We start from the raw sequence: 25050 nt of genomic DNA on the forward strand, positions 1-25050 counted from the left end.
CTGTATGACTTTATCAGTCTCTCACATAACTGTGGAGGAGTTTTGGCCAACTGCTATTTACAGCATTGATTCAGCTCATTGAGGTTTGTGGGCATCTGTTTATGGACAGCTCTCTTGAGGTCCCACCACAGCATTTCAATCAGGTTGAGGTCTGGACTTTGACTGGGTCGCCGTAACACCTTGACCATTTTTGTTTTCAGCTACTCTAAGCTGTTGTAGATTTACCTCTGTGCTTGGGATCATTGTCCTGTTCCATGACACAATTTTGGCCAAGCTTTAGCTGTCAGACTAATGGGCTCTTTGATGCTACAATACATTGGTAAACTTTTGGTGAACTGAATTATGGTCGACTGCATGGTGCCCAGACCCTGCAGCAAAACAAACCCAAATCATCAACCCTCAACCACCGTGTTTGACAGTTGGTCTGAAGTGTTTATTTTGTTATACTTCTCTTGTTTTTCTTCAAACATGGTGCTGCATGTTCTGGCCAAACTTCACTTTGGTCTTGTCCATCCAAAGATGGACATTGTTCCAGAAGTCTTGTGGTTTGTTCAGATGCAGCATAACAAACCTATTCCATATTCTTAGAGAAATTGGGCTTTCTCCTGGCAGTGCTTCCAAACAAGCCATACTTGTTAAGTCTTTTGCTAATTTTACTCTAATGAATTTTACCATACCATGCTAACTGAGGCCTGTAGAGTTTAAGATGAAACCTGGAAAGAAAGCTGGAAAACCTGTCAAAATACAGGTAAAAGTCCAAAATTTATGCCATCCTTCCCAAAAGGTTGAATCTGTTTATCTGGACGTAGCGTTTTCAGTGGGAGAAACGTTTCTTCAGTCTCAGCTGCCTGCAAGTTTCCCCAGCCTTATAAACATTACATTTGCACAATGAGTGGAAGTAGCCCACTGAATGAACAATGGGCTGTGAGGTCAGTTCCTTGATCATTAATGTGCAAATTGTCATGACCATTGATCAACAACCACTGATCAGAGACCACTGATCAATGGCCATGAGTACCATTCACAGAGAGTTGGGGAATGGCTGCAATCACAGGATTGTAAGATGGTGAAAGATGTACCCGTATCAGGCTCCTCGATTCAGAGATGGTCTTTCCCTCTTCACGTAAATGGCCTCCTTGACTCCGCGCTCAAACCAGCGTTCCTCCCTGTCCAGGATGTGTACATCCTCATCATTGAAAGAGTGTCCACTGGCCTGTAGGTGTGAATAGACTGCAGAGTCCTGGCCTGAGGAGTTAGCTCTTCTGTGTTGTGCCATCCGCTTCGTCAGTGGTTGTTTGGTTTCCCCGATGTATAAATCCTGGCAATCTTCCTGGCACTTAACAGCGTACACTATGTTACTCTGTTTGTGTCGGGGGACCCGATCCTTGGGGCAGACCAATTTTTGGCACAGCGTGTTTTAGGGTTTAAAAGCCATGGAGACGCGGTGTTTACAAAAAATGCGCCTCAACTGTTCCAATACTCCTGAGACATATGGGATCACTAAGGGTTTTCACTTATCCTTCACATTTTCCAAAGCCATCCAGCAGACCTGGATTGGGGTCTTGCCGGCATGATTCTGGCCTGGGATTATGTCATTGTGTTATCACACACCTGAATGCTCCAGACCAGCAACCTGCCAAAATATTGGCTGTTATAGTCCTGCTCACACTTGCTGGTGGTCAGTTAATAAAATGCATTTGATTAGCAGCACCTGGCATCTACTTATCCCCTTAATTCTGAAAGAAGCATTAGGGATACGCTATTTTTTCACAGGCCTGCATTGAGTTCTGTGAAGAACTTTCTTTTTCACATGAATATATACTTGATCTCTTGAGCATTGTTCTGGTGTAAGTGTGACTTCATTTCAGCATTTACAGTTTACATCCGTTTGACATGATTTTGGTATCATTTTTAGTTCTCCAGGGTTATTCCTGATAATTCATGAAGTATTTTTACTATTTACCACAGTGAAACGCTACAGCCGAGAGGAGACGGTGGCTCCACAGAAGCAGGTGTCATCTCCTGACAGGTCACCTCAGGTCAAAGGTGGTGCTGGCAGCAGCCGCCCAGAGCCAGTGTTGGTTTATGTCGACCCAGTAACACTATCCACCTCTTCTACACCCACATCTGGCCCCACAGAATCCACCAACCTCAGTTCTAAGGCTGAGCGCATCGCCCGGTACAAAGCTGAGCGCCGTCGCCAGCTCTCAGAGCGTTATGGCATCCTCCTGGATCAGGAAGCGGACAGCGATTATATACCACGCTACCGTTCCAGGCGTGATCCAGACTCCGCTGACAGACAAACTACTGCCAGGCGAGACAGAGACAGACCAGAAGTAGAGACAGAAGCACGCGACCCTAGGGTGCCGTACCGCTCTGGAGTGGGCAGGGTTTCCATGAGGACTCACACAGATCCTGCGCCTATTAGCACATCGAGCCCCTCCCATTCAAACCAAGCCCCTCCACCTTCTCAAGAAAGACCAAGCCGATTTTCAGAAAGGGAAAAGGTGATGAATATGGAGAACTATCGGCGTGGTGGAGCTCAGGAGCGCTCAGTCTCTTCTAGAACAAGGACTCAGGAGCAGCATCCAGCCCAGCCCCAGCAACAACAACCCCACCAGCAAGATGCTGCCCAGCAGGAGCCAAGTCCAGCCGCCACCCGGGACTATAGCATTGCAGCAGTGCCCAGCTCCCCTCGCACTGCCCGCCGGGCATCCCTGCCCTCCACTCGCTACGGCATCTCACCTGGGGATTTATTCATTGAGCAGCAGGCCCAGAGCATCCTCAACAGGCAGGGGTAAGATGACAAAATAAAACAAAATGCATTCAGTCAGGTTAAACTTTGTTATCTTTTACACTAATACCAAAATACAGCACAAGTATAAGTCAATATAACTCCAAAAAATTAGATTAGAATGATGAAATACTGCATAAATACTAACACCCCACATAAATTATTGTTAGATAAAGTTCTGTCATTGTATTGCTACTTTAGCATAACATTATTGATTCTCCTATTTTGACTAGTTTTACTCTATGCACCTGCAAATACTTTAAGATTTTTGCATCAGGTGATCATACCATAACATTTCTGATGCTTCTCTTTCTGTTAATATTTCTTAATAACCCTTTAATTACTTTTTTATCATTACAAATTCAAATTATTATAAAATATTTATTTGCAATCTTATTAGAATTTGGTGTTTGTAAAAAGAAAGCTTGAAAGAAGTATTTTATCTTTTCAAAATCTATAATCTGTGGAGTTTATGGCTCCCATTATCTGCTGAGCTTCTTAGCTTGTGGCTTTTACCACTGTGTCAGTGCTAGGATCTTTCTGGACTGTGGGCCCAGCTCAGTCACACTTGCCCTGCTCCAGTTTCACATAGAAAGCGGCTCTGGGGAGCTCATCAAGGAAAGTTTGTACGTGAGAGGGATGATTACAGGGCTGGATTTTGCTTTCCTTTAGAGGCGAACCTCACTTAACAGCAGCCTGGTTCATTAAGCTAAGAGTTTGTCAGTTTCTATTATAAACCTGAAGACGCCACCACAAAAGGAACAAGAAGCTTAATGGATGTGAACGAATTAAGGGTGATGACACTGTGGCAAATCTTATATGAAGCCTATAAATAATGTTCTTACTTATTAAACTTGACTCTTGTTGTAGTTGTAGTTGTCGCACAGTCCAGCTAAATAGTGCACCTTTGGTCTCTAAGAACTTGAGCTGAAGTTTCTCTCAGGGTTTGATACTGATGCATGAAATCATCCTGTAGCCTGGCCGCCCTGTCAAAGAGCGACTGGTCTCTCAACACAGACTCAGAGAGTGATGCTCAGACAGACTTCACCTGGCCCTCAAGGTACAGTCCACTTGGGATGCCATTAGCGTGAAAACCCACCAATTGCCCACTGTCCACTGGGAACATATGGTTTTATGACACAGCACTGAGGCACTAAATAAAGTCCAGGTTATGATTGCTCATGTGATATTTTCAGATGAAAACCAGGCTGTGCTTTTTTTTATGCACTCCTTTCCTGAGAATAATGGTGTGCAGAAGGAGTTTGAAATGTCTTAAGTGCAATTTTCCTAAAAGCCTTGAATAAAGCCTTGAACAATTTTGAAACCTGCTTACTGTATATAATATAATACTCTTGACAATATTGTGACAAGTAAATGTAATAACATAATAAACTTGAAAGAAAAATGTTTCCAGTGGACAATCAGCTAAATCTTTTCCGTACATCAAAAGCATAACTATTCACAATTATTTTTAATTCATTAATAATTCCCACTATAATTGACATCATAGTCTCTCATTTAACGGTTGTTTGGTGTTTTGAGGGTTTTTCCTTTTTCAACTGACAAACTTTAATTTCTAACATTTTTTAATTCAAAGATTTACCTGAAACCGCATCTCACACGATCAGTTTGAAATTTTCAATAATGCATAGTCACTAGATTTTAGCGAGCAGTTAATAAGTGTTAGTGAACCGGAGTTGATGGGGTGACAGCATTTGAAAGCTCCAGACCCTGACCCGAGTCGGCCGCAGAGCTACTGACTTGGCACTTGTCAGCAAGGCTGTAATCACATGCCCCCTCCTCAGGTTCTGGCCTGTTAGCTTCTATGAAACTATATCTCAGTCTTACACTGAATCACTTACTTATAATGTTGTGGCATAAGGAGCTTAGATGAATGATTTTAAATCTTCTAAAATGGTTTTGTGAGGTAAACTGGTAGAAAACTGAAGTTTTATCTGCGTTTGTGTGAAGACTTTGGCTATATGTGGATTTCTGGTGAGGACAGTGGCATAGATAAGCAATACAGCTAGTTTGCAAATAGCTGGTGAAATGATGAACACTAAAATTCTCGAATGAACACTCGAATGAATAAGTGAAATTAGCAGAAGTTAGTCAGACCTTTCATTAGACTATTACGCATGTATGGTTGAATTGGTACACATCACAGCAACATTAAAAATAATGGTGCTTATTTGTAAAGTTCTTCTAGGGCGGTTATTTTAATCACTTTTTCTTGAGTGTACCCAAATGACTCTGACTTCTGTTCTGTCCTTGTCAGCTGCTTATTCTAGCTAGTATTAGAGTACAAGAAGGACTCTTTTAAGTCTCTCATGCCATGTCAGATAAAGCAGAGGCACATCAATTATGTGTGGCTTAGTGGTGTACAATGAGATTAGTGTAACCTTTAGCTACCAAGGGATAGAAAGTTGTAGATAAAAATAGTTTGACTGACTTTTTTGGCATCTGAGAGAGAGAGAGGGACACTTGGATTCAAATTTAAACCTAGGACATGTTATACTTGACCTTTTTGTGTAGGATTTGAGTCTGGAATTGGTCTCGTGATAGCCTCATGTTTGTGTTCTTTATGTCTGACAATGTCTAGTTGGAATTAATGGAATTGAAATTAGCTTTGGCTGGGTTTTTTTCTTCAGACAATACAACTGTTGTCAGTTTATGTAATTATTTACCAAACTTTGTGTAAGGCAGCTTTACTGGATGTGATTAAATAGTGCCAAATTTGGCGAGTATCCCCTTTGCACCTCTATATTGCACTGTTTCTGATTCAGATTTGTAATTTCACCATATATTACAAACTTACACAGAAAGAATTTTCTGTCAGTCTGACACAGCCTTTTTGATGTTAGCTGTCCAGCTATGACCTTAAGGCCAAAGTGCATCAAGCCAGCCACATGACGAGGAACAAGTTTATTTTATTGTTGACACTTTTGCATTCCCTTGGGTCAGACTGTCAACACAAGTTCTAGGAAGAACCCCTTTATAAAAGTGCCATCGTGTGGCAGATTTGGAAACATGCAGCTTCCCAAAAATTAAAATTAAGTTCAAGAGTTGCCAATTTTGATGGTGAAAGTGAAGGCGATCAATCACAAACTGTTAATGTGCATATGGAAGAGGGCCGAACAGGTAGAGACAAACTTCAGAGGAACAAATTTAAATTGGGTAAGGGCTTTAATTTCTATTTCTATTTATTTATTTATTTTTTTAGTGGAAGTCTGTATTACAACTTATATCCCCTTGTGTTTGAGTTGAGTTTTGGACTTAGAGGAAATGGCAGTTTCTAATTGAACTGGAAGCTCAGTTTCCCTTGTGCATTCCTTTTTCCAAGAATCCGAGTAAGGGAACGATTTTCCAGGGATGAAACTGTCAAGAGGCCTCCTGACTGCAGTCCTGATAGGCACCAGGATAACAGACACCGTATTCAAGGGAGCACAGCTCAATATACGCGACAGCATTCAGAACCCACCCAGCAAAGGACAGTTCCCCAGCCTCAGCCCAGCCCAGGCCACCGTCCGATCCATGGGCAAACACCCTACCCTACTTCGAACTCCGACTACCAACACTCTGTCCCTGCTGTGGACTCTCAGCCCTATTTGGCCATGATTCCATTAGAACCAAGTGCCAAACCTTCTGAACCCCCTGAAGTACAACCACGAAGAAGAGTTAGTTCTGACCAAATGTATGCTGCCCACAGGGAGGCACGATTGGAAGCGAGGCAAGCCCTAAAGGAAGAAGCCCAAACAGAGGGCCTGTTAAAGAGCAGGAAAGCTGTGCTGCCCTCAGAGATACGGCGAAGGGAAAGGAGTGTGGATGACACACATAGGGGACGACATGAAGATGCAGACTGGCAGAACAAAAGTCCAGAACGAAGGAGGGCAAGTCGAGGTGAGGAAGACTGGGATCGGGAGAGACCAAGGGAGAGGGGGAGGGAGAGAAATGTTGAAAGGATCAGAGAATGGAGGAGAGAGCTTGGCCATGACGGCCTAGAGGAAAGAGCATTTAGATCATCGCAGCCTAGACAGCATCAATCCTCTGACCCTTTATGCTATCAAGAGCCCCAAATTCAGCAAGCAGGGCCTCTAATGCATCAGCAGCACAACAGACAACATGCTGCACAACTTCAACAACAAGACCCGCAAACGCAACATCAGTATGACCACGCGAGACAGCCAGCGGAGAGTCAAAGACAACAACAGGCTCAAAGACAGCAGGAGTTGGAGCTACAAAGACATAAGACTGTACGTCAACAGCAAGACTCCCAGGAGAAACAACATCTTCAAATACACCAAGAGTCTGAGCATCACAGGCAGCAGCAGGCTCCATCTGGGCACCAGAGGCTTAACTCAGCCTATCTCCAGAAGGGCTCCTCTTTGCCTCAGGCCAGACACAGAAGCACGGAGATGAGTGGGGGGTCCAAACTCAAGACACGAACCCGCTCCATGTCAGATATAGGTATAAGCCAGCATTCTGTCCTGTATGGTATGGACAGGACAGGCGTAAGCAGAGAGGCATCCAGGACCGGCCCTGCACCAGGAATGGCTAACGGAGAGACGGGCACCCTGGACACAAGGGTGTCAGTGGCACAGCTGCGACACTCTTATCTGGAAAATGCAAACCGAAAACCAGAATTGTAGGTCCACTGAGCATGGGCTCTGTGTTGCATCGCTAAATAACTGTCTAACAGTGCATTAATAAGCTGGTGCAAATAAATAATACAGTGGCAATCTGAGAAAATAATGGTGATGTGTTTTATGAGGCATGGAAGGAGTGAAATACTGTTGTGTCTCATTACATTTCTGCAAACTAGCATTAGTTACTGTTTTGACAGTTGGGTCACAGCTGCATGTTACCATCAAGTAACTGACCTTTATATTTGTGTTGCAGTTAGGCTGTGTTAAGTGTGTGCAATAATATCAGTGTGAGGCCCTGCTTTTATTTTATTTTTTTAACCCAAGTGCGTCTGAAGGTAATATGTTAAATTAAAAAAACAAGACCAACCATCTTTATTATTAAATGTACTTTCCCTTTTTGTTGTCTTCGTCATACTTTCCAAATTCATCCATTCCTCCAAAAGTGAGACTACTAAAGTAGATCTCTCAGCTGTGGAAGTAGATCCATCTAGCAGCAGCGATCGGGACAGGGGTGTTCGCAGACCTCGGCGCTACATCACTCCAGGAGACAGTCGAATGTCGGAGAGGTTTCGGACCCAGCCCATCACATCTGCAGAGCGTTTGGAGTCTGATAGGTACAAGAGGAGCTTTCTGTACTAGGAACTCCTTATAACAAGTCCTTTACAAAGGAAAAAACACAGAATGGCATGAAAGAGCATGACTCTACACTGGCATTCAGGTTATGGTCCTGTGGTCAACAGATTAAATAAAATATGGCATAAAGTCAGAGGAATGATGCATTTTTATGTCTTCTACAGGTCTCGTCTGAGCCCTTCACAACTACAGGATGCTGAAGGCGAGTACAGTCTGTCAGAGAAAATGTATTTAGTTTAAAAACAGTTTAAGGAAATTTTCATAACTTTTGCAATATATATAATTATGCATATAACATAATTCTTTCTTCTTAAAAGCAGATGAAGAAAAACTGGATGAGAGAGCCAAGATGAGTGTGGCTGCAAAGAGGTCTCTCTTCAGGGTAAATCATTCATAACACACGATTAATGCTGCACACTAACCGTTTTAAAATCATAGTTTCAAAAGCTGAAATTTGGCTTAGATCACCTTTTGGTGTTTTATTTTATCCTGAGTTATCTGAGTATAGAAACAGGTATACGTTTTGTTTTGATACAGGAACTTGAAAAAACATCGGAGGGTGGTGTTCCCAAACCACGCTCACGAAATGCCGCTGTAGAAAGGCGTCTGAGAAGAGTTCAGGACCGCTCACACACACAGCCTGTCACCAACAAGGAGGTGGTGAATGCTTCAAGGTAGTTGGGCCTTTTGAAGCTTTTCTTTTCTTTTCCTATATTACTTCTCCTCATTTTTTAAAGTCATTTCTCTGCTCCTATCTGTAATTTTCTGTGCCTCTCTTGTCTTTTTCTTCCTTTCTCCTTGACACATCTTAAGACACTTCTATTTCTGTCTTCCATCACCTTAATTTCACTGCTTTTTTTTTCTTTATATATCTCCTTTTCTCCACTTTAAGTGATCCTGCCACATCTTCACAACCTCCGGTTTTCCACAGTAATCTAGATAATGTGTCCGGACCCAGAGTAGGCAGCACCAGTGTGACTAGCATCAGGTGGGCTGGGCTGCTTTCCTGAGTGTACATGTGCTATTAATGTACTTAGTCAAACAACTCTGCTCAGACAAGTATATAAAGTCTGGTGATGTGTAAAATATCTCCCTGGACCCAAAAGGGTGGATGCTGGGGTGGTGGATGGGTTGAAATAGATGGCAATGCAGGGCAGCAGCATTGACATAAGGGAGAAATGGTAAGTTTTCCAGCATAAAAATAAATGTATGAATTTTATAGAAAAGAGGGTGCGTTACAATGTATAGTAAAAAATTATATTTAGTACTGAAGGCATCTAGCCAGTATGCTTGATTAAAAACAATTTAAAAAAAAAAACTCTTTAATAATGCACTTAGAGAATTGGGGTAATTTATAAACTGGATTAATTTATGTTATCCAAGAATTTACTGATATATTGTTTTTTATTTGGGTGGCGTTCGGTCTTAAAACAGTCCAAAAGCAGGAAAAGTCAGACGCAGGTAGTAAAATACAAATTGTCTTTAATAAGGCATTAGGAGAAAAATGGCTATAAAACGTGCTGCTGAGCTTTTCTGGATAAGTCACAAATTAGGTTAGGCGGAGAAGGTCAACTGAAGGTCCAAGAAGTAAACAAGAATAAAGAACAAAAGAGAGTAAAAAGATAGCCTGAAAAACTGCACATGAACAACATGATGGAAACATAAATAACAAGGACAACACAAGGGACAAAGTATACTTATGAAATAAACCTGAAAGTAACTGAACACACAAAAAATTAAAAACAGACATCAAGAAAAACAATTAAGAGCTAACAGGTAAAAAAAAAAACCCTTACATTTGCTTCAAGCAAATCCCTCCATTGAATGACATCCACACATATGAATTAGAGAGATCTGCATGATGTTTGCGCTCTAAATAAAGCTAAAACCCACAACCACACCTAGTTTCTAACTACCCTTTCCTATTTAATTTGCCATGTTGTTTGCAGTTAATAAATCTCCATCTCCCTCTCCTGGTTGCAGTGCTGATGTGCTCATCCAGCTCACCTTACCTTGTTATTTCTGGCCCCCTCATGTCCTGCTTCTTAGCTGTGTGCACCTTATAGGAGATAGAAGACGCTGCTTACACAATAACTTATTCAGAACTTTAAACGTTCAGTTTCCAAGCATCACTGCTTCTTGCAGTGGTTTTCACATGCAGGTCATGAACCTCGGTGGAGGAAAAGGTTGCATATCATCAGAAAGGTCAGAGGTTGCGCCAGTTAAAGCGTGAGCTCACGTGTCTTGCAGTTTGTTTACCAGGCCAGGTTTAACTCAGCACACTACTGCAAACATTCAGCTGCATTATATGATTATCAGTCATCTGTGGGCTGATCTGCTTATGCCTCTGTTGCTGTGACTGTAATCTGCCACAGCTGCCATGACCATTTACTCATCAGGTATTTGCATGTTCTTTTTTTAAAAATTCTTCTAAGGTGAGACTTAAGTCAGGTTTTACTACCTTAACACTTCATGACTAGTAAAAACTTATAAAGTATAAAGACTAGTATAAAGTATAGACTTTGAAAATGCTGGTCTGGAGGTGGTTAAAGTATCAAAAACAAATTTGAAACTCTGTAATAAGGTTTTTTTGTTATTGTTTTTTTTAAATAATTATTACTCTATTAACTCAAAGAAATCTTTTTTGTGTGCTTTCAGTGGCACAATTTTCCATTTAATTCCACTGTATTCAAGTCAAAGGCAGATATCACTGTAGTATAAAAATGTCCCAGGTTAAAGTAAACATTTTTAAAATCAGTCACTGACATCCCTTTGTCTCTACCCCAGCATTCAGGGTTCCTCTCAGCCAGGCTTAACAGTCCAGGAGCAGGACAAGGAAAGCCAGGAGCACCAGAAACCAGCTCAGGCTTCCAGTGCAGGGGTGGAGGTAAATGGCCAGGAAGGTGTCCCAGAGGAGCCAGACCTTTCCACGCTCAGTTTGTCTGAGAAAATGGCCCTGTTCAACCGCCTCGCCCATTCTACAGGCAAGACTGGTGAAGGGACTCGAGGAGACACCCGCCAGCGCAGAGCTAATGCTCGTTTTCAGACTCAACCTATCACCCAGGGAGAGGTGAAGAAGGTACAATAATGTCACCTTTTGCAATGCCAATATACAAAGACCTCTAACAACCACTACTAGTTCTTCTACTTTTCTTCTAACATATATGAGCAACGTTCTGTGCAATACATATGTTATGATTAGATTAGTTTTATTCAAAACTGACATGGGATTAGGCATAAAATAAGGCACAAAAATTGGTAGAAGTATATAGAAAAGAGACTGAAAGAAAAAACATGAAAGACTGCAATGTTCAACAAAAAGTGCAAAGAAAGCAGAGAAAATTGGCTGAAAACAAACAAAGGGAACAATCACAACTAACAACAATGAAATTGTGTAAGTAGTGATAAAATGAAATGAATGATATTCGTGTTTATCACAAAAGCTGTAGTGTAAAACCAAATTTCTGCAGGAGGTTAACAACTTTCTTGCAGAACTGATGTGCAGACAAAAGTGTAGTTTAATTAGAATGAACAATAGATCATCTAGATATCATAGAGTTTTTTTTGCCATAAGATTTGTGAGCAGTTTACTTTCAGGTTACTTCCAGTGACTGTAGTGAGCACCATGAACAGTTTGCCTCAGTGCTTTAGGGACAGCTGACGTGATTCTCTGTGCAGAGGGATGACTTTTACATAGCACAAAAAAGGTCACAGAGTTTATTTTGCACTTTTTTTTTTTTTTTTACATTACTAGCCTCCATATGTCACAAATGACAAGAAGTCCACAAATGGGAGGCCTGACACAATTTTCGTTTATCACATTAATGTTGTTGTTTCCAGAGCTACCCTGAATTTTATAATACTGCATATATTAGTAAGGGTGAAAAATGAAAACGTTCCTCCCCGGCATGTTCTGACAAAGATAACCTGACATCACGCTGAGATACTTTATAAAAGGTCGACTTTATCTCCACCATGTTCTCAGCAGTGAGTCATAGTCAATACCTGGTTTCCACACAGGAAGATGAGCTGGCAGTAACCTCTGCGGTGTGCAATGGTGACTTAGAGACCAGTCAGGAGGAACATGTAAGACCCCTGCTGCATTTGTGGAGCTTATGATTGGTTGCATTGAAAAATCCCGCCAGGACTGGGCCTGCTAGAAGCCAGTGTTTGTGTCTGGATGATCTGATATCGTCGTGTTGGTGTTGTTCCCAGATCATCATGAAAATGTTGTTCCAGGGTCAACATCACAAGTGACCAATCAGAATGTTGTGACGTTATTCTTTTGCGCGCCAAGCCATTCGTGCATTTATGAAATTCCAATGTTGCAAGGACAATATCAATTCTGCTTACCGTTTATTAAAGGGTTAGGGTTAGGGTTAGGATTAGGGTCAGGGTCCGTTGATCGGCGGACAGAGGCGGTTTCTCGCAGTTTAAGTACAGTTTTTTGTTTTACGGCGGTTTTTCCCGAAGTCACAAAACTATGACGTCACAACATTCTGATTGGTCACTTGCAATGTTGATCCTGGAACAACATTTTCATGATGATCTGGGAACAACACCAACACGACGATATCAGATCGTGCTTTGTGTCTAGTGGCTTTTGGTGTCGGTTAAAAATGAATTTTATTTTGCCTCAGTGTTAGATGTGTGTACTCTTGGCGAAACAGCATGTAATTAAAAGTTCTGGTTGATTTTTTTGTTATCTGTGGCTATTTTTTTAATGGTTGCTGCTTCTGGGACATGCTTGTTCCCTGCATAACAAGCATGGGATATTCAAATGCAAGCAAATGCAGCTTTTTAGTTTGTTTAGTCCTGAAGTAACTTCTGTTGCAAAGGAAATGCTTACCTGTGGATTTAATATGTGGATAGATGTGATACTGAATGTGTGCAAAATTTGGTGAGACCTTGAATTGCAAACAAAATCAGTGTGTGGTAGTCTTTTGTGGAGCTTTAGCATGTTATTGATGACTGGTTATTTCCGTAAATATATAAGCCACCTGTGCTGGAGCACCTTGAGGAAGAGACATAAACTACACAATGTAGGAAATAACATCAATACAGCTTTGATGCACTTTTCTGGCTTTTAAAGTTTAATTCCTAACCACAGATGACATATAAAAGAGTAACTGCATCGTGTAGTTGCTTCGCTTGCCTAACAAGTGAAAGAGCCTCAGTTTGTTCCCAGGAGGAGACAAAAACCCTTGGCTGTTGTGTCAGGAAGTCATCTGGAAAGTGTGTACTTAGGTCAGATTAGGGAAACGACAGGGTTGACTGTCTTTTATATACAGTGTGTGTTTCTAACTAATCCTTTGACTGACTCTTGTTTGAAGGATTCAAATCAAGTGTCAAATTTTAAATCCAGCTTTATTTTTTTAGCTCATCATGCTCCTGTTGTTTAAAGTATCAGGGTGTCTTTATTTATTAACTTTTTGTTGCTCAAGCATTTCAGATGCATTTTAATTCAATTCAATTTTATTTATACAACTCTAAATCACTTTATATTAGGTGCTTTATATTGTGAGGTACAGACCCTACACTGCACTGATAACTCCATGATGCCACACTGGTTAACAAAAATGGAAGTATGAACCTAATTAAAAGGAAATTACTGATCCGTGTTTAAGTATGACGACGTGGCTAAGATGTATATTATCAGGTAATTGTGTGAATGACAGGTACTGCTGTGGCTTCAGTTGTGCTGTGATTGCTGCTTTCGTTCCTCTCAACAGTCCACATGTTTCTTCCCTACCTTTTGGCCTCTTTGCCATACCACTTTACTCAACCTATCATCGTCTGTCTGTTCACCATCACATCCACATAGGCCTACTTTCTGCAACATATCCCTCCATTGAGTTCTAATTTATCTGCTTTAATTGTATTCACGTCCTCCGTCCTTCATATCGATCCTTTCACCTCTTCTGTTGTTCTATCTTTTGTGTCCCGACTTTCTCACATGACTCCTGCTGTTCTTGCAGCTGAGAAATAGTGGCGAGATCAAACTGGAGCCCCTGTCAGCCTCCCTGGTTCGATCGGTGGCAGCTGTCACCTCCCAGGCCTCCGTCGCCATGGTAACCAAGGCGTCAGGCAGCAGTGCCGGTGATGATGATGGTCTCCGTTTAGAGAAGTCCACTGCCGTCACCTACATCCCTGCCCAACAACAGGCTTCCAGTAGCACCAGCATTCACCAGGAGAGGGCGCCGAAGTACTTCTCCATGACCCAGAGTGGGGACCCAGGCCACCCAGAGCCTGAGCTCAACTCCTCCCCTCATCCTTTCCCTGAGAGCCGGGAGAAATTTGGGGCCCCTCCTGCTCCCACCTCCTCAACTGATCACAGGCAGGAGGAGGAGAGCCGGAGAGCACCGAAAGAGGAGGAGGTGAGGCAAAGACAGCAGGGAGGAGCCAGAGAAGCCGGCCAAAGCAGCAGCATTAAGGGTAAGCGGCACTCCCCCGACAGGGACAGAGACGACAGGCAGCAGCATCCCCGGCTTCAGCACTTTGCCGAGCCCTCTTTGTGGGGGGGGGAGTCAGAGTGTCTGCCCAGCTGGAGAGCCGCAGACGGAGACTCCCACGAGAACAGAGACAGAGCGGAGGGAGGAGGACGAGGAAAAGGAGGCTACCTGAGGGAGGCTGCAGCAGCTCACAGTTCCTCTACACAGGAGCAGGAGAGAGGCAGTGGCCCGGTCTCAGGTAGGGAGCTTCTCTGTTGATTATAACATAAAGAGATGGAGATAATTGGGGGATTGAGAGAAGGATGGACAAAGAGAAATAAAAACAGAAGGGGCAAAAAGAAAAGACAGAACGGAAGTGACAAAAAGACAGAAGGAGAAATGTCTGGGGAAGGGGCTGCTCTCATTATCCTCATTGTCTCATGCAGCATGCTCCCACGCATGATTGGTTTTTGCCGGCTACACACACACTTGTCCCAGCTGGGGGTGTTTGATTTGGCTGATACAGAAAGAGAGAGAGAGAGGAGAGGGAGAGGCGTCTGAGACTGCATGTAATTAGCATATTTTTCCATGAATTTACCTCGTGGCTTCTTTGTCTGGAAAGAGGAAGCCCTTTCCTGACATGCTGTTGATCAGCTAAGATTTTTATATAGAACTGTCTCTCCTCACTGCCGTGGCCTATACAGGGGCTGTCATCCCTTTTGCACCACATTACGCCTGTGGCTTAGCTGTGCACATGCTACAGTAAAATAGGCCTGACCTGTTTTTATGTACTAATGCACAGAGTGTCCAGGGGTGGTCCTTTCCCATGCATGCACACAAACAGTACATGCAGAGATGAAAGCACTCATTGAGAGAGTGCAGAGCAATTGTTGGGCACTTAAATAAAGCAGGTAGAGGACAAGAGGGACACAATAGAAGGCTTGTCTGCAGGCTATAGCCTTATTTACTTCTGCATGAGTAAATCTTCACTATTGTAAGATCCTTTATATGAGCTTATCATGATTCACTGGGGAATTACCACAACATGCCTAAAAGCCTTAATAAGACACATGTTAAGCCTACTGTGTAGTTGTCCTTCTGACTGTGGCCAGAGTTTTTCACCATACTGTGAGGTATCTCCACAGTATGTTTAATACACATTAAGTGGGGATAGTCTGGGATTCCTCCCTGCAGGAAATCTTGACTATCTCACACTTTACTTTTTATGCACCATTTACTTTTTCTGTATCAGTGTAGTGGACATTTTTTAAAAGAAACACAGAAAACTGCACTGTAATGCAGCGAGGCTCTCTGCTATTCTGTACTGCTTTCAAAAATATTTCCAATGTAATATTATTCCTGCTATCCCTGCTGAGTCAACATACATATACATTTACTTTTCTGTCCCCTCAACTTTGCCTCGCTCCAGAGAGAGTGTAATGAAATAACAGTCTCATATCAGGCTTTTCTGTTTTTGTTTGCCCAAAGGGCCATTTGTCACCTGCTCACATTCATAATTAAGCTTCTTTTAATAGCTCAGATACCCATGTTCAAAACTTTGTGCACACTTTAGAGTATGTCACACATATCTGAGCTTTCAGGTGATTCAGAGGATATTCGTGTGCATCTCAGATATGTTTCTGAGGGTGAAAACGCAGGCAGGCAACAAGATAAGATAGCACACTAGCAACAAAACATATTCAAAAAGTTGCTCAAAGCTTCATCTTCTTACATATAACTTGCAGATTAACAATACAGTGTTTTTTCAAAGTAAATCCTGTGCCTCTTTAATGGTTTCACTGGTGGGAAAAATGCTTTTGCTCAAAATATTGAAGTGAACGTGTCTTCTAACGTCTGCAACTATGTGGCTCAAACTTAAATCCAACAAAATCGTTTCCCTGTGAATGCATTTCATGTTGCTGCACAAACAGATATATGGTAACCTCATCTTCGTGTTTAGTAACACGTGAATCCATTTCCAGATAATTATTGGAATATTTATTCTGTGATTGCTTGCAAAAAAGGGTTCTTTCAAAAAATGCTTCAGGAATGTTTTGATATATTCAAATTTATAAGAGACAAACAAAATTATAATTAGTTCAGTGAAAAGAACAATGTGGTCATTTCCAATAAACCCAGCACTAAAATCTCAGATGGAGCTTCCCTAAATTCATCAGCAAACAAACAAAAAGTGAAAGGTAGATTTTAAAGAGCCTTTAAACTAACGCTACACCCACACAGTGCGTTTTAAAAGTTGACTGTCTTTGACTTTTCTGTTAGTTTAGTTTAGTTTTACCTTTTAGAGCATAATGGCTTACAAATTATCCTTCATCCATGCTAATATGTTTTTATTTCAAAACACTGCTAACATCTACACTGTTCCACCATATTAACACCAATAAAGGTGGGACTATTGAAAATACTGCTGAACCAGATGTAGTTTGAAAATTCTCAGTTCAAGATATAGACTGTATATAAAAGTTGAACATAGAAATGCTTTAATTCTTTCCTTTGGTTGGAAAAACGAAATCTGAGAACGTAGAAGTCTGAAAAGATGAAAGGTGTAATGTTGTTTTTCAGGCTGTTGAAAAGATTTGAATTTAACCCAATTCCCAAACAGATTCATGTTTACTCTCACTCAGCAATTTTCTGTTGAATAGAGTTCCAAAAAATTCTAAATGGTAACCATTGTATATATAAAGTATAAAAAAATTTGTATGCCATTTATTGTAAAACCAAAAGTTGTTTGCATGCACAGGGATGAAGTGGTAAACAGTGTCATCTCACAGCAAGCTCATCTGGGAAATGTACAGAGGTATCATAAAGGACGAGGTTTCCTCTCAGATTTCAGACAAGTGTAATCACAGTGGGACATATTTTCCCATCTGGAAAAGTTATCTTTTTAATATTTTTTCAACAGGTTTTGATGGAAGGCCTGTGGCACATAATCTTTTATGTAAATATCTGTCATTTTGACCAGTTAATATACACTATTGCATTCTATTTTTCTCCCAGATGTGCCGGATCATCACGCGCCACTGAGGCCGCTGATAGCTAAAGTGTCATCCAGGACTGTGTCTCACGTTTCAAGCAGCCAGCAGCAGCAGAAGACCATCATTCAGCCTCCCCAGACCCTCCCTAAACCTTTCACACAGCAGCCTCCTCCAAACCAACCCAAACCTCCGTCATACATCCAGCCCCAGCCGTACTCCCAGGCCCCACCAACATATCCCAAACCTTTCAATCACTCGCCACAAACCCAGCCCAAACCTCAGGGATTCGTCCAACCTCTCCCTAAGCCTTACCAGCAGGCAGCACCGCAGCCTCAGCTCAAACCCCAGGTGCCTCCGCAGACCCCCCCCAAACCTCAGTCCCTGCCCCAGGCGCTCGTCAAGTCCCAGTCCCTGCCCCTGGAACACATCGAGGACTTGGGCAGACACAGTGATCATTCTGGGGACCTGCTGTCCCCCACAGAGTCCGGAGACCAGCTGTCTGACAGCATGTCCAGCAAACAGATGTCCATAAAGGAGAGGTGAGTGACAGCTAAAGGTTTTATCTAGTGCAAATGTACTTGTATAGATTTATTTATTTGCTGTAGATGTAAAAGCAGAGGGGAAAAAAGATGTAGAGGATACGATTAAAATGTCCAAAACAACGCCCAAATGCAAATTAGTATTCAATTCCAAAATTCCGATTTGTGGTCTCTGGAAGGTGCTGCGCCTCATAAGGACAAAACTCTATGCTGGTAATCCCTCGGAGCGCTTATTTGGGCAGCTATATTGGAGATAAAAAACATGCTCAGGTTTGAGAAACAATATCTGGTATAAAAGGCTTTTTCTCCTGACAATTTACACTTCAACTACTTACCTCCAAAGTTACACAACATCATTAAATGTCAGCACGATTGTCCTCTCTGACTCATCTCAGCAGAGAAGAGAACAAGTTCCATGGTAATACCCCCCAGATACAGAAAAATGATATTTACACTTACCTACATCGTTACGAAATTAACGAGTTGATATGTCTGCCACCACACAGCTGAAACTGTTACGAAGTCTATTGCTGCCGTCTTTGTCGTTATGCCTCATTATGTCTTTGTCTATTCATGAAGAAAAATTAAATTACAGCTAATAATGATCAGCTCAAAATGATAAAAATAGAGAAAAAGGCCTGACCTCTGAAGAGGTCCTTAGAACGTAGTGCCAAACAAATCTGGCTTTTACTTAATTCACGAAATTGAATCTCATCCATTTATAAGGTAAGAACTGCAAAAGCTCTCACAGGGACATTAATCAGAACACAGACTCAACTTTATTTCAGCATTACAGAAATCAGTCAGAGGTGGACAGTGCACAGCCTCGCATTAGGGGTGGGTTTAGTGAAATTGGTTCAGTAAACATACAAAAACATTTTTTCACATAAATGAAATAAGTGCAGTGTAACCAAAAGACCTGACACTTCTTTTTTTTCTGAATAGAAATACCTTCAAAGGCTTTGCTCCAAACATGGAATACAAACAATGGCACACATGACCGTGACTGGGATCCTTTAGGTGAATGAAAATTCACAAAGAAAATCATTCTTTAAAACTTGTAGCCTAGCAACACTGCAGCTATTACTGAACTTACATTTCATTCACAAGTTCTGGATCCACTCAGAGTTCGGCTCTTTACAAGGTGTAAAATTAATTGGCAGCAAAGATCAGATTTTGATTATTTTCTGCTGGCTGAGTCAAAAAAGCCAAAGCTTGCTAACATTGTAGTGTTGATAAGACTGTGTGTCCTTCACTGCCGTATATAGGTTTGTTTAACTCTTTCACATCTATGGAGGTGGGAGAGATTCATTATTAGCATCACTGTGTTTCACAGCTGGCAGAGAGCTGAGTGGACTGCTAGAGTCCTCTGAGAATTTGCACATTCCTCCTAATGCCCTCATTTCTGCCCTGTCCAGACAAGGAGAGGAGATGATGACATACTTTCCTTTACCCCTCGGCCATTCATTATCAGGGCTCCTCATGCAGTCTTTGGAGGCCTTTGTTACAGTTTTTCTCGATTGCTTAAACACATTTCTTGAAACTATGCCTCTCGTATTTTCAAAACAGTAAACACAAATCCATAACTTCTCACCCAATTTCCCAAACATCGTATTGTCAGGTCAAAATGAAGCTCTACACTCAAAACCATTTGCTCTTGCTGAAAAACCAAACTTTGCCCACAGACATCACACACACGGCCTCAAAAACACATGCACGACAACATAGTCGTACACATTGGTGCAATAAATGTAAAACAGTATTCCCAAAACTGGCAAGTTATGTTGCTTGTGGTTCTTCCCCTCAAAAACCTTTTCCCATGATGAACACAAAAGACGCAACCAATGTACATACAGTGGGACATTTTTATTAATGTACCATACAGTACAACACACACCAAAAACATTATTCCTATATTGGCCCTAGCTAGGCAGCGGGGGTAAAATCCTCTTGCATGCCTGATCCACCCCTAGCATGCATCTACTGATATGTCTAGGCAGGCCTCTTCCACGGCCTGGAGGAGGTGCACACGGACATAAGGTTCTCTGTCGTACACCTTCCACCGCCTTGCCGAAAATACCTCCTCTACCGGGTTTAAAAAGGGAGAGTATGCAGGCAGAAAGATGTTAGAAAACCATGTGTTATTGGTAAACCAGTCATGAACCATAGCAGCACGATGGAAGCTGACGTTATCCCAAACAACAACGTAGTGAGGCTGCTCTGGCTGTGCTGGTTCCCTGTAGTCCCGCTGAAACATATGTTGTCTCAGACCATCAAGAAAAGCAAGTTTACCAGGGACATTTACAATAGCCCGATGGCCAATTATGTTCCTCCACCTCCACCTCTTCCACCTCCTCCTCCCACAAGATTGGTTATTAATTAAAAGCCTAATTTTCGCCTGTTAAAAGATGATCTCTTGTCTTATGTCAGAGTGGCACTGCTGAAGAAGAGTGGTGAGGAGGACTGGAGGAACAGGATCAATAAAAAACAGGAAGTGGTTAAAGTGGCCTCCACCGAGCAGCCGGCTCAGCCATGGGAAACGGATCAGACCGGCCAGAAGAAGGTTAGTCTTTACCTTGTACAGTATAATAACTGCAAACCCTCACTGTGGTCATATTTAGAGTGAGTCATGTTTGAGTTTGCAAATTTAAACCTAAGCTAAAGAAAAAAGTACCAAAAAATGTAACTTTTTTTTTGTATCAGTAAAAATGTTTTTACAGTGATATCTTCAAGCATGAAAATTAAATCTCTCTTTCCAGTATCCCGCATTAAAATAAATTATCATTTATGCAGTTGACACTTTTGTGATTATATTTATTAATTTATTTGATTCTAAGTCAGACCCATTAACTAACTGTGTGGCTGACTTGCAGTTTTGTCGTGCTTCCCAGATACTGGGCTGGTTCATGTGCACTGTACATAGAGAAACTGCACTAAAACCCGTCTCCTCGCATAAATGTTTGTGGTTTCTACATCGCTGTGAATAAAACTGTGTGTGCTCAAATATGACTGGCAGGTCATTCTCCACTTGGATTAAACTTCCTGGAGATTTCAGTAAAGTGGGCACAGGTTTCTAGCTTGGGTTCCAGCAGATTGTGGTTGTAAAACAACATTTGTCTTAAATATCATGACATGACCAATACAAATGAAACCAAATTAATAGGAATACATTTAATCCACTGTTTCAGAAAAGTGTTATATTCGCTTTCCGTTTTGCTTCAGGTATATTTTTACAGAGCCTTTGCTCTAACAGTTTTGGTTAAACATAGTAAACACCAGTGCCTCATTTCCCTCCCTATCCTTCATCGTTACCATGCCAGCTTCTGCCCCCCTCTCTTTCAGTTAAGTACTCCTTTTCATTTCATTCCCTTTAGCCCATCTGTTGTTTGAGCGCAGTGGTGTCCGACCAGCGTGGCATCCAGCCCTCAGACAGCAAACACTAAATCATCCGCCTCGTTCTGCTTGTAGAATTAGCAGTCTGGGGTATTACAAATGAATTTTAACACAATCGGGCAAGCTTCAGGCTAAGTTTGACTTAAACCTCGAGAGGTAATACTTGAAAGCTTATCTGACAGAAAGAGTTATTTTGGGAATCTCTTATTAGTATTTATGCATCTCTGTTGGCTTAAACAGCAGCTAGAAAGACATTTATAAGCTCAAAGAAGTTCTAATTTTGGGATTTGGGACTAGGGCACTTTAAAGGACTCCTTTCCTGCAGCTCGTACACTCAACATTAGTATTCTGTGAGGGGAAATCGCCTGCTTAAACGCTGGTTGCTAATCCTCAAGGCGATCTCACCCCTAAAACCCATTAGCAACAATAGCAGTAGCCCCCCCTCACTCTGACGTGTACTTCCCCTGTGTTTAACCCCTCAGGAGGAAGGGGTGGTTGTTCAGGACTCCTCCTCTCTGTCTGTGTCTGAACAGCTGTGGGTAAGACCTGTTGGTGATTAGCTTGGTGTGGGATCTCTGTTTTCCTGTCACAGTTTTGTTTGGATGTTGTGTGAGGCTGCTTGTTGCTTTTCCTGAATCTGCTGGTCTGTGGATGTTCCTTACTGAGATGGTCGTTAGAAAAACAACATCTAATATTTAACGTTTAACACATGGTCTTAATACTAGATTGTATAAACTCATTAGGGCTCTAAATATTTTAATTAAGCGCTTCTTAAGTAAAGTGCTCATGCTCAGAAATACTGTAGCATTTGATGAGCCATCACGAGTTCACTTTGCAAAAGTCACATCCCCACAGGTTGGCTAAGAAACTGATTTAAAGGCCAATATATTATATTTAATGAACCCTGGTATGAAGATATGTGGCTTATTATATTTTTTAAGTCTGAAATAAAATACACTGTTAATGTCTTTTATAGTTTTGTATTTTGTTGCAAAATTTAAAAATAATTCCCGCAACTCGTAGGCCACCATTGTTGTTAAGATTGTAGTGTTTGGTTGCAATTTTTGGTTCCTTCTATGACATGGATGATATTCAGCCTTTTTTATTTAAACCTGAAAATAGTTTAACAAGGAAAGCAAAGAGTAAAACATAATGGGCGTTAGTCAAACTGTATATCACAATGATGATGTTCACAGAGGCGATACGAAGAGAATACGGAAATATCTGTGTTTGTGCAGCATAGCTCCTCTTTGCCGATCTAGAAGACGGCAGTTTTATATATTCTGATTTTCTTGATCGATTCCATTAGCGATAATTTGTATTTAATGTTTGTTGCCCTTTTGGAAATTCTATTTGTGTCTTGTGGCAACCGTCAAACAAGTATAACAACATTTAACAATAAAGAAATCGCTGTTACACACATTAAAAACCTTAGACAAACAAAAGAAAGTGCTGCAGTACAGATGCAGCAGCAGCAGCAGCAGCAGCAGCAAGACAGCATCTATTTTTGGTCGCTATCCGAGGCCTGTTAGACTCCTTATGCGAGAAAAATGTAGACACAGTGTTTGTTTTATGATCAGCAGATCTTTTAGTTGACTAAATGCATCGACTGCTTTGTCTTTGTGCACAAGCACTTTCCTCCCTCTTTCTCTACGTGTTTACTTTTTACTGGAAATTGCAACCAAAAGCAGCACTTTAACATTTTATGATGCTTCTAATATGGAGTGCAACCAGTTTACATTGCAGATCAAAATATGTGTTAAATATTTTAAACTTTTAACCAGTAAAAATATGCCGCACATGTTTGACAGTGTGAACAGGCAACAGAGACAGACAGCAGACTAAAAGGACATTTTTGGCATGTTAAGACCCACAAGTTTGAAAGAGACGGGGTTCCATTAAGCTTTATGTTTTCATTGCACAGGTAATGTAATTTTCTCCTGGGCGAAATGACTTTTGCAATTTGCTGCCTTGTTACTAACAGTAAACATTAACGTATTCAGCAACCTTTAATAAAAGTAAGTGCATTCTTTATTTTTGAGTGTTTTATTTAGAGACAGTGAAACTTCCTTACTACTTTTGAAAGGCTTTTGTCATTTCTTAAATGAATAATGAATATTTAAAACCAGCATGTTTTAAAGGTAAAATTAAATTAGCGTCATGTTTACTGTTTAATAGTCAAGCTGCATTCCTGATTTCTGGCCTTGGTCTTCTTTCCTTTGCATCCATCGTTTGTCATCCTCTGTGTTCATCGTTTTTCCCTCGTTTTCTTTCCTGTCTTTCAATTTTCCACCCACTACTACATCCTCAGGAGCCTGTCTTCTCCTCTACCTTTTCTCCTCCTATCTCCCTTGGCCAAAAGTGTCAGTATATTGACCATCATAGTCAGGTAAGGTCATGCGCCTAGCATGCTGGAACAGGCAGCATGTACTGGAGTCTTATCGTTCTTGCTTGGTCTGCAGCTACTCATGTGTTGAGCACTTTCTGCGTTATTGAAATTGATTTGGTTACGCCAACACGAGTGTACAGCCATCACTTCCACTGAGGAATACAGTAGACTATATATAGCAATGCACCCAGCATGCTCGAATGCATCCAATCTTTTTATAACTGCTTGGTTTGATACTGTTACTACATGAATAATTGAGCCTTTGGGAACAAAGCAGTGAATTGGAGCTACAGAGGTGATGCAGTTCTTCCATGTATTTGTGTTAAGTTTTAATCTTATTAAAAACAAGTCCCACATGACGGGAAATACATTGAATTGAAGACTAACAGTTAGCGTCATTGTGTAGAGACGATTGCTTTTCATGCAGGGCTTGACATTTTAACCTAATAATCATTCATAATCTGATAATTTGACATGTCTGTGCAGAAGACGGGGGAGGAAATTGAAGCCCAGATGACCATTGAGGAGAGGAAGCAGATGATTTCAACTCGTGAGGATGCTTGGAAGGCAAAGGGCAAAGGAGCAGCTAATGACTCCACCCAGTACACGGTGGCTGCACGTATGGTCAAGAAAGGTGGGTGCCTGGGGTGGTGTTTAAAAATGCTACAGAACAAGACTTTGAAGCAACAGTAGACACCCAAAAAATTGATGTATTTGGACTCTAGTGCTATTTACAAATCTGCATTGACTTAGTTGGTGACACTGGCTGTTGAAATGTAGAGATGCACTTGGCTTCCGGTGCTAGAAATGCCAAATGCGGAGTCTTTTTTTCATAGGCATTAAAGAAAAATCCAAAGACCTTATTGTGAGCAGGTTCATGTAGTAGTTATGTTGCTTGCTCTAAATTTGTGTTTATGTGTCTGCAGGCCTGGCAGCCTCCTCCTCCGTTATCAGCCCAATACTGTCGCCTGTCTCCACCAAGCTGAAGAGCAGCACGCCAGCTGTCAACAAACCACAAGAGGGTGAGATAGATTTGCAAGTCATCACTGTCACCCCAGAGAAATCGCTGTCAGAGCTTTTAAAAAACTAGTTTGCACTTTACAGAAGCTGATGGATTTAAAAATAATTCATAAAGTTCATAAAAAAATAATAGCTAATAACTTAAAAACTGTAATAATGGCACAAAACACAAAAAAGCTGGATGAACTTGTGTGTTTAATTTAATTACTTTA

At 41.4% G+C, this 25050-nt stretch overlaps 1 protein-coding gene across 13 annotated transcripts in view; it reads left to right on the forward strand.

The window, feature by feature from the left end:
• Positions 1-25050, forward strand: part of svilb (supervillin b) — a 53470-nt gene that overhangs the window by 12684 nt on the left and 15736 nt on the right. For 3 of the 13 annotated variants that reach the window (XM_025900031.1, XM_013272699.3, XM_019348036.2), the window contains exons 6-22: positions 1969-2797; positions 3771-3854; positions 6138-7439; positions 7884-8054; positions 8238-8275; positions 8394-8455; positions 8611-8747; positions 8966-9061; positions 10861-11152; positions 12094-12159; positions 14052-14763; positions 17520-18036; positions 20467-20599; positions 21912-21968; positions 23741-23818; positions 24305-24452; positions 24745-24840. In XM_025900031.1, coding sequence (XP_025755816.1) covers positions 1969-2797; positions 3771-3854; positions 6138-7439; positions 7884-8054; positions 8238-8275; positions 8394-8455; positions 8611-8747; positions 8966-9061; positions 10861-11152; positions 12094-12159; positions 14052-14763; positions 17520-18036; positions 20467-20599; positions 21912-21968; positions 23741-23818; positions 24305-24452; positions 24745-24840 — 4818 coding nt within the window. The remainder of the gene's footprint in view (positions 1-1968; positions 2798-3770; positions 3855-6137; positions 7440-7883; positions 8055-8237; positions 8276-8393; positions 8456-8610; positions 8748-8965; positions 9062-10860; positions 11153-12093; positions 12160-14051; positions 14764-17519; positions 18037-20466; positions 20600-21911; positions 21969-23740; positions 23819-24304; positions 24453-24744; positions 24841-25050) is intronic. The other 10 variants (XM_013272700.3, XM_019348037.2, XM_019348040.2 and 7 more) reach the window with 10 other exon arrangements.

This window comes from Oreochromis niloticus, linkage group LG18, assembly GCF_001858045.2.
Source record: "Oreochromis niloticus isolate F11D_XX linkage group LG18, O_niloticus_UMD_NMBU, whole genome shotgun sequence".
NCBI lineage: Eukaryota > Metazoa > Chordata > Actinopteri > Cichliformes > Cichlidae > Oreochromis > Oreochromis niloticus.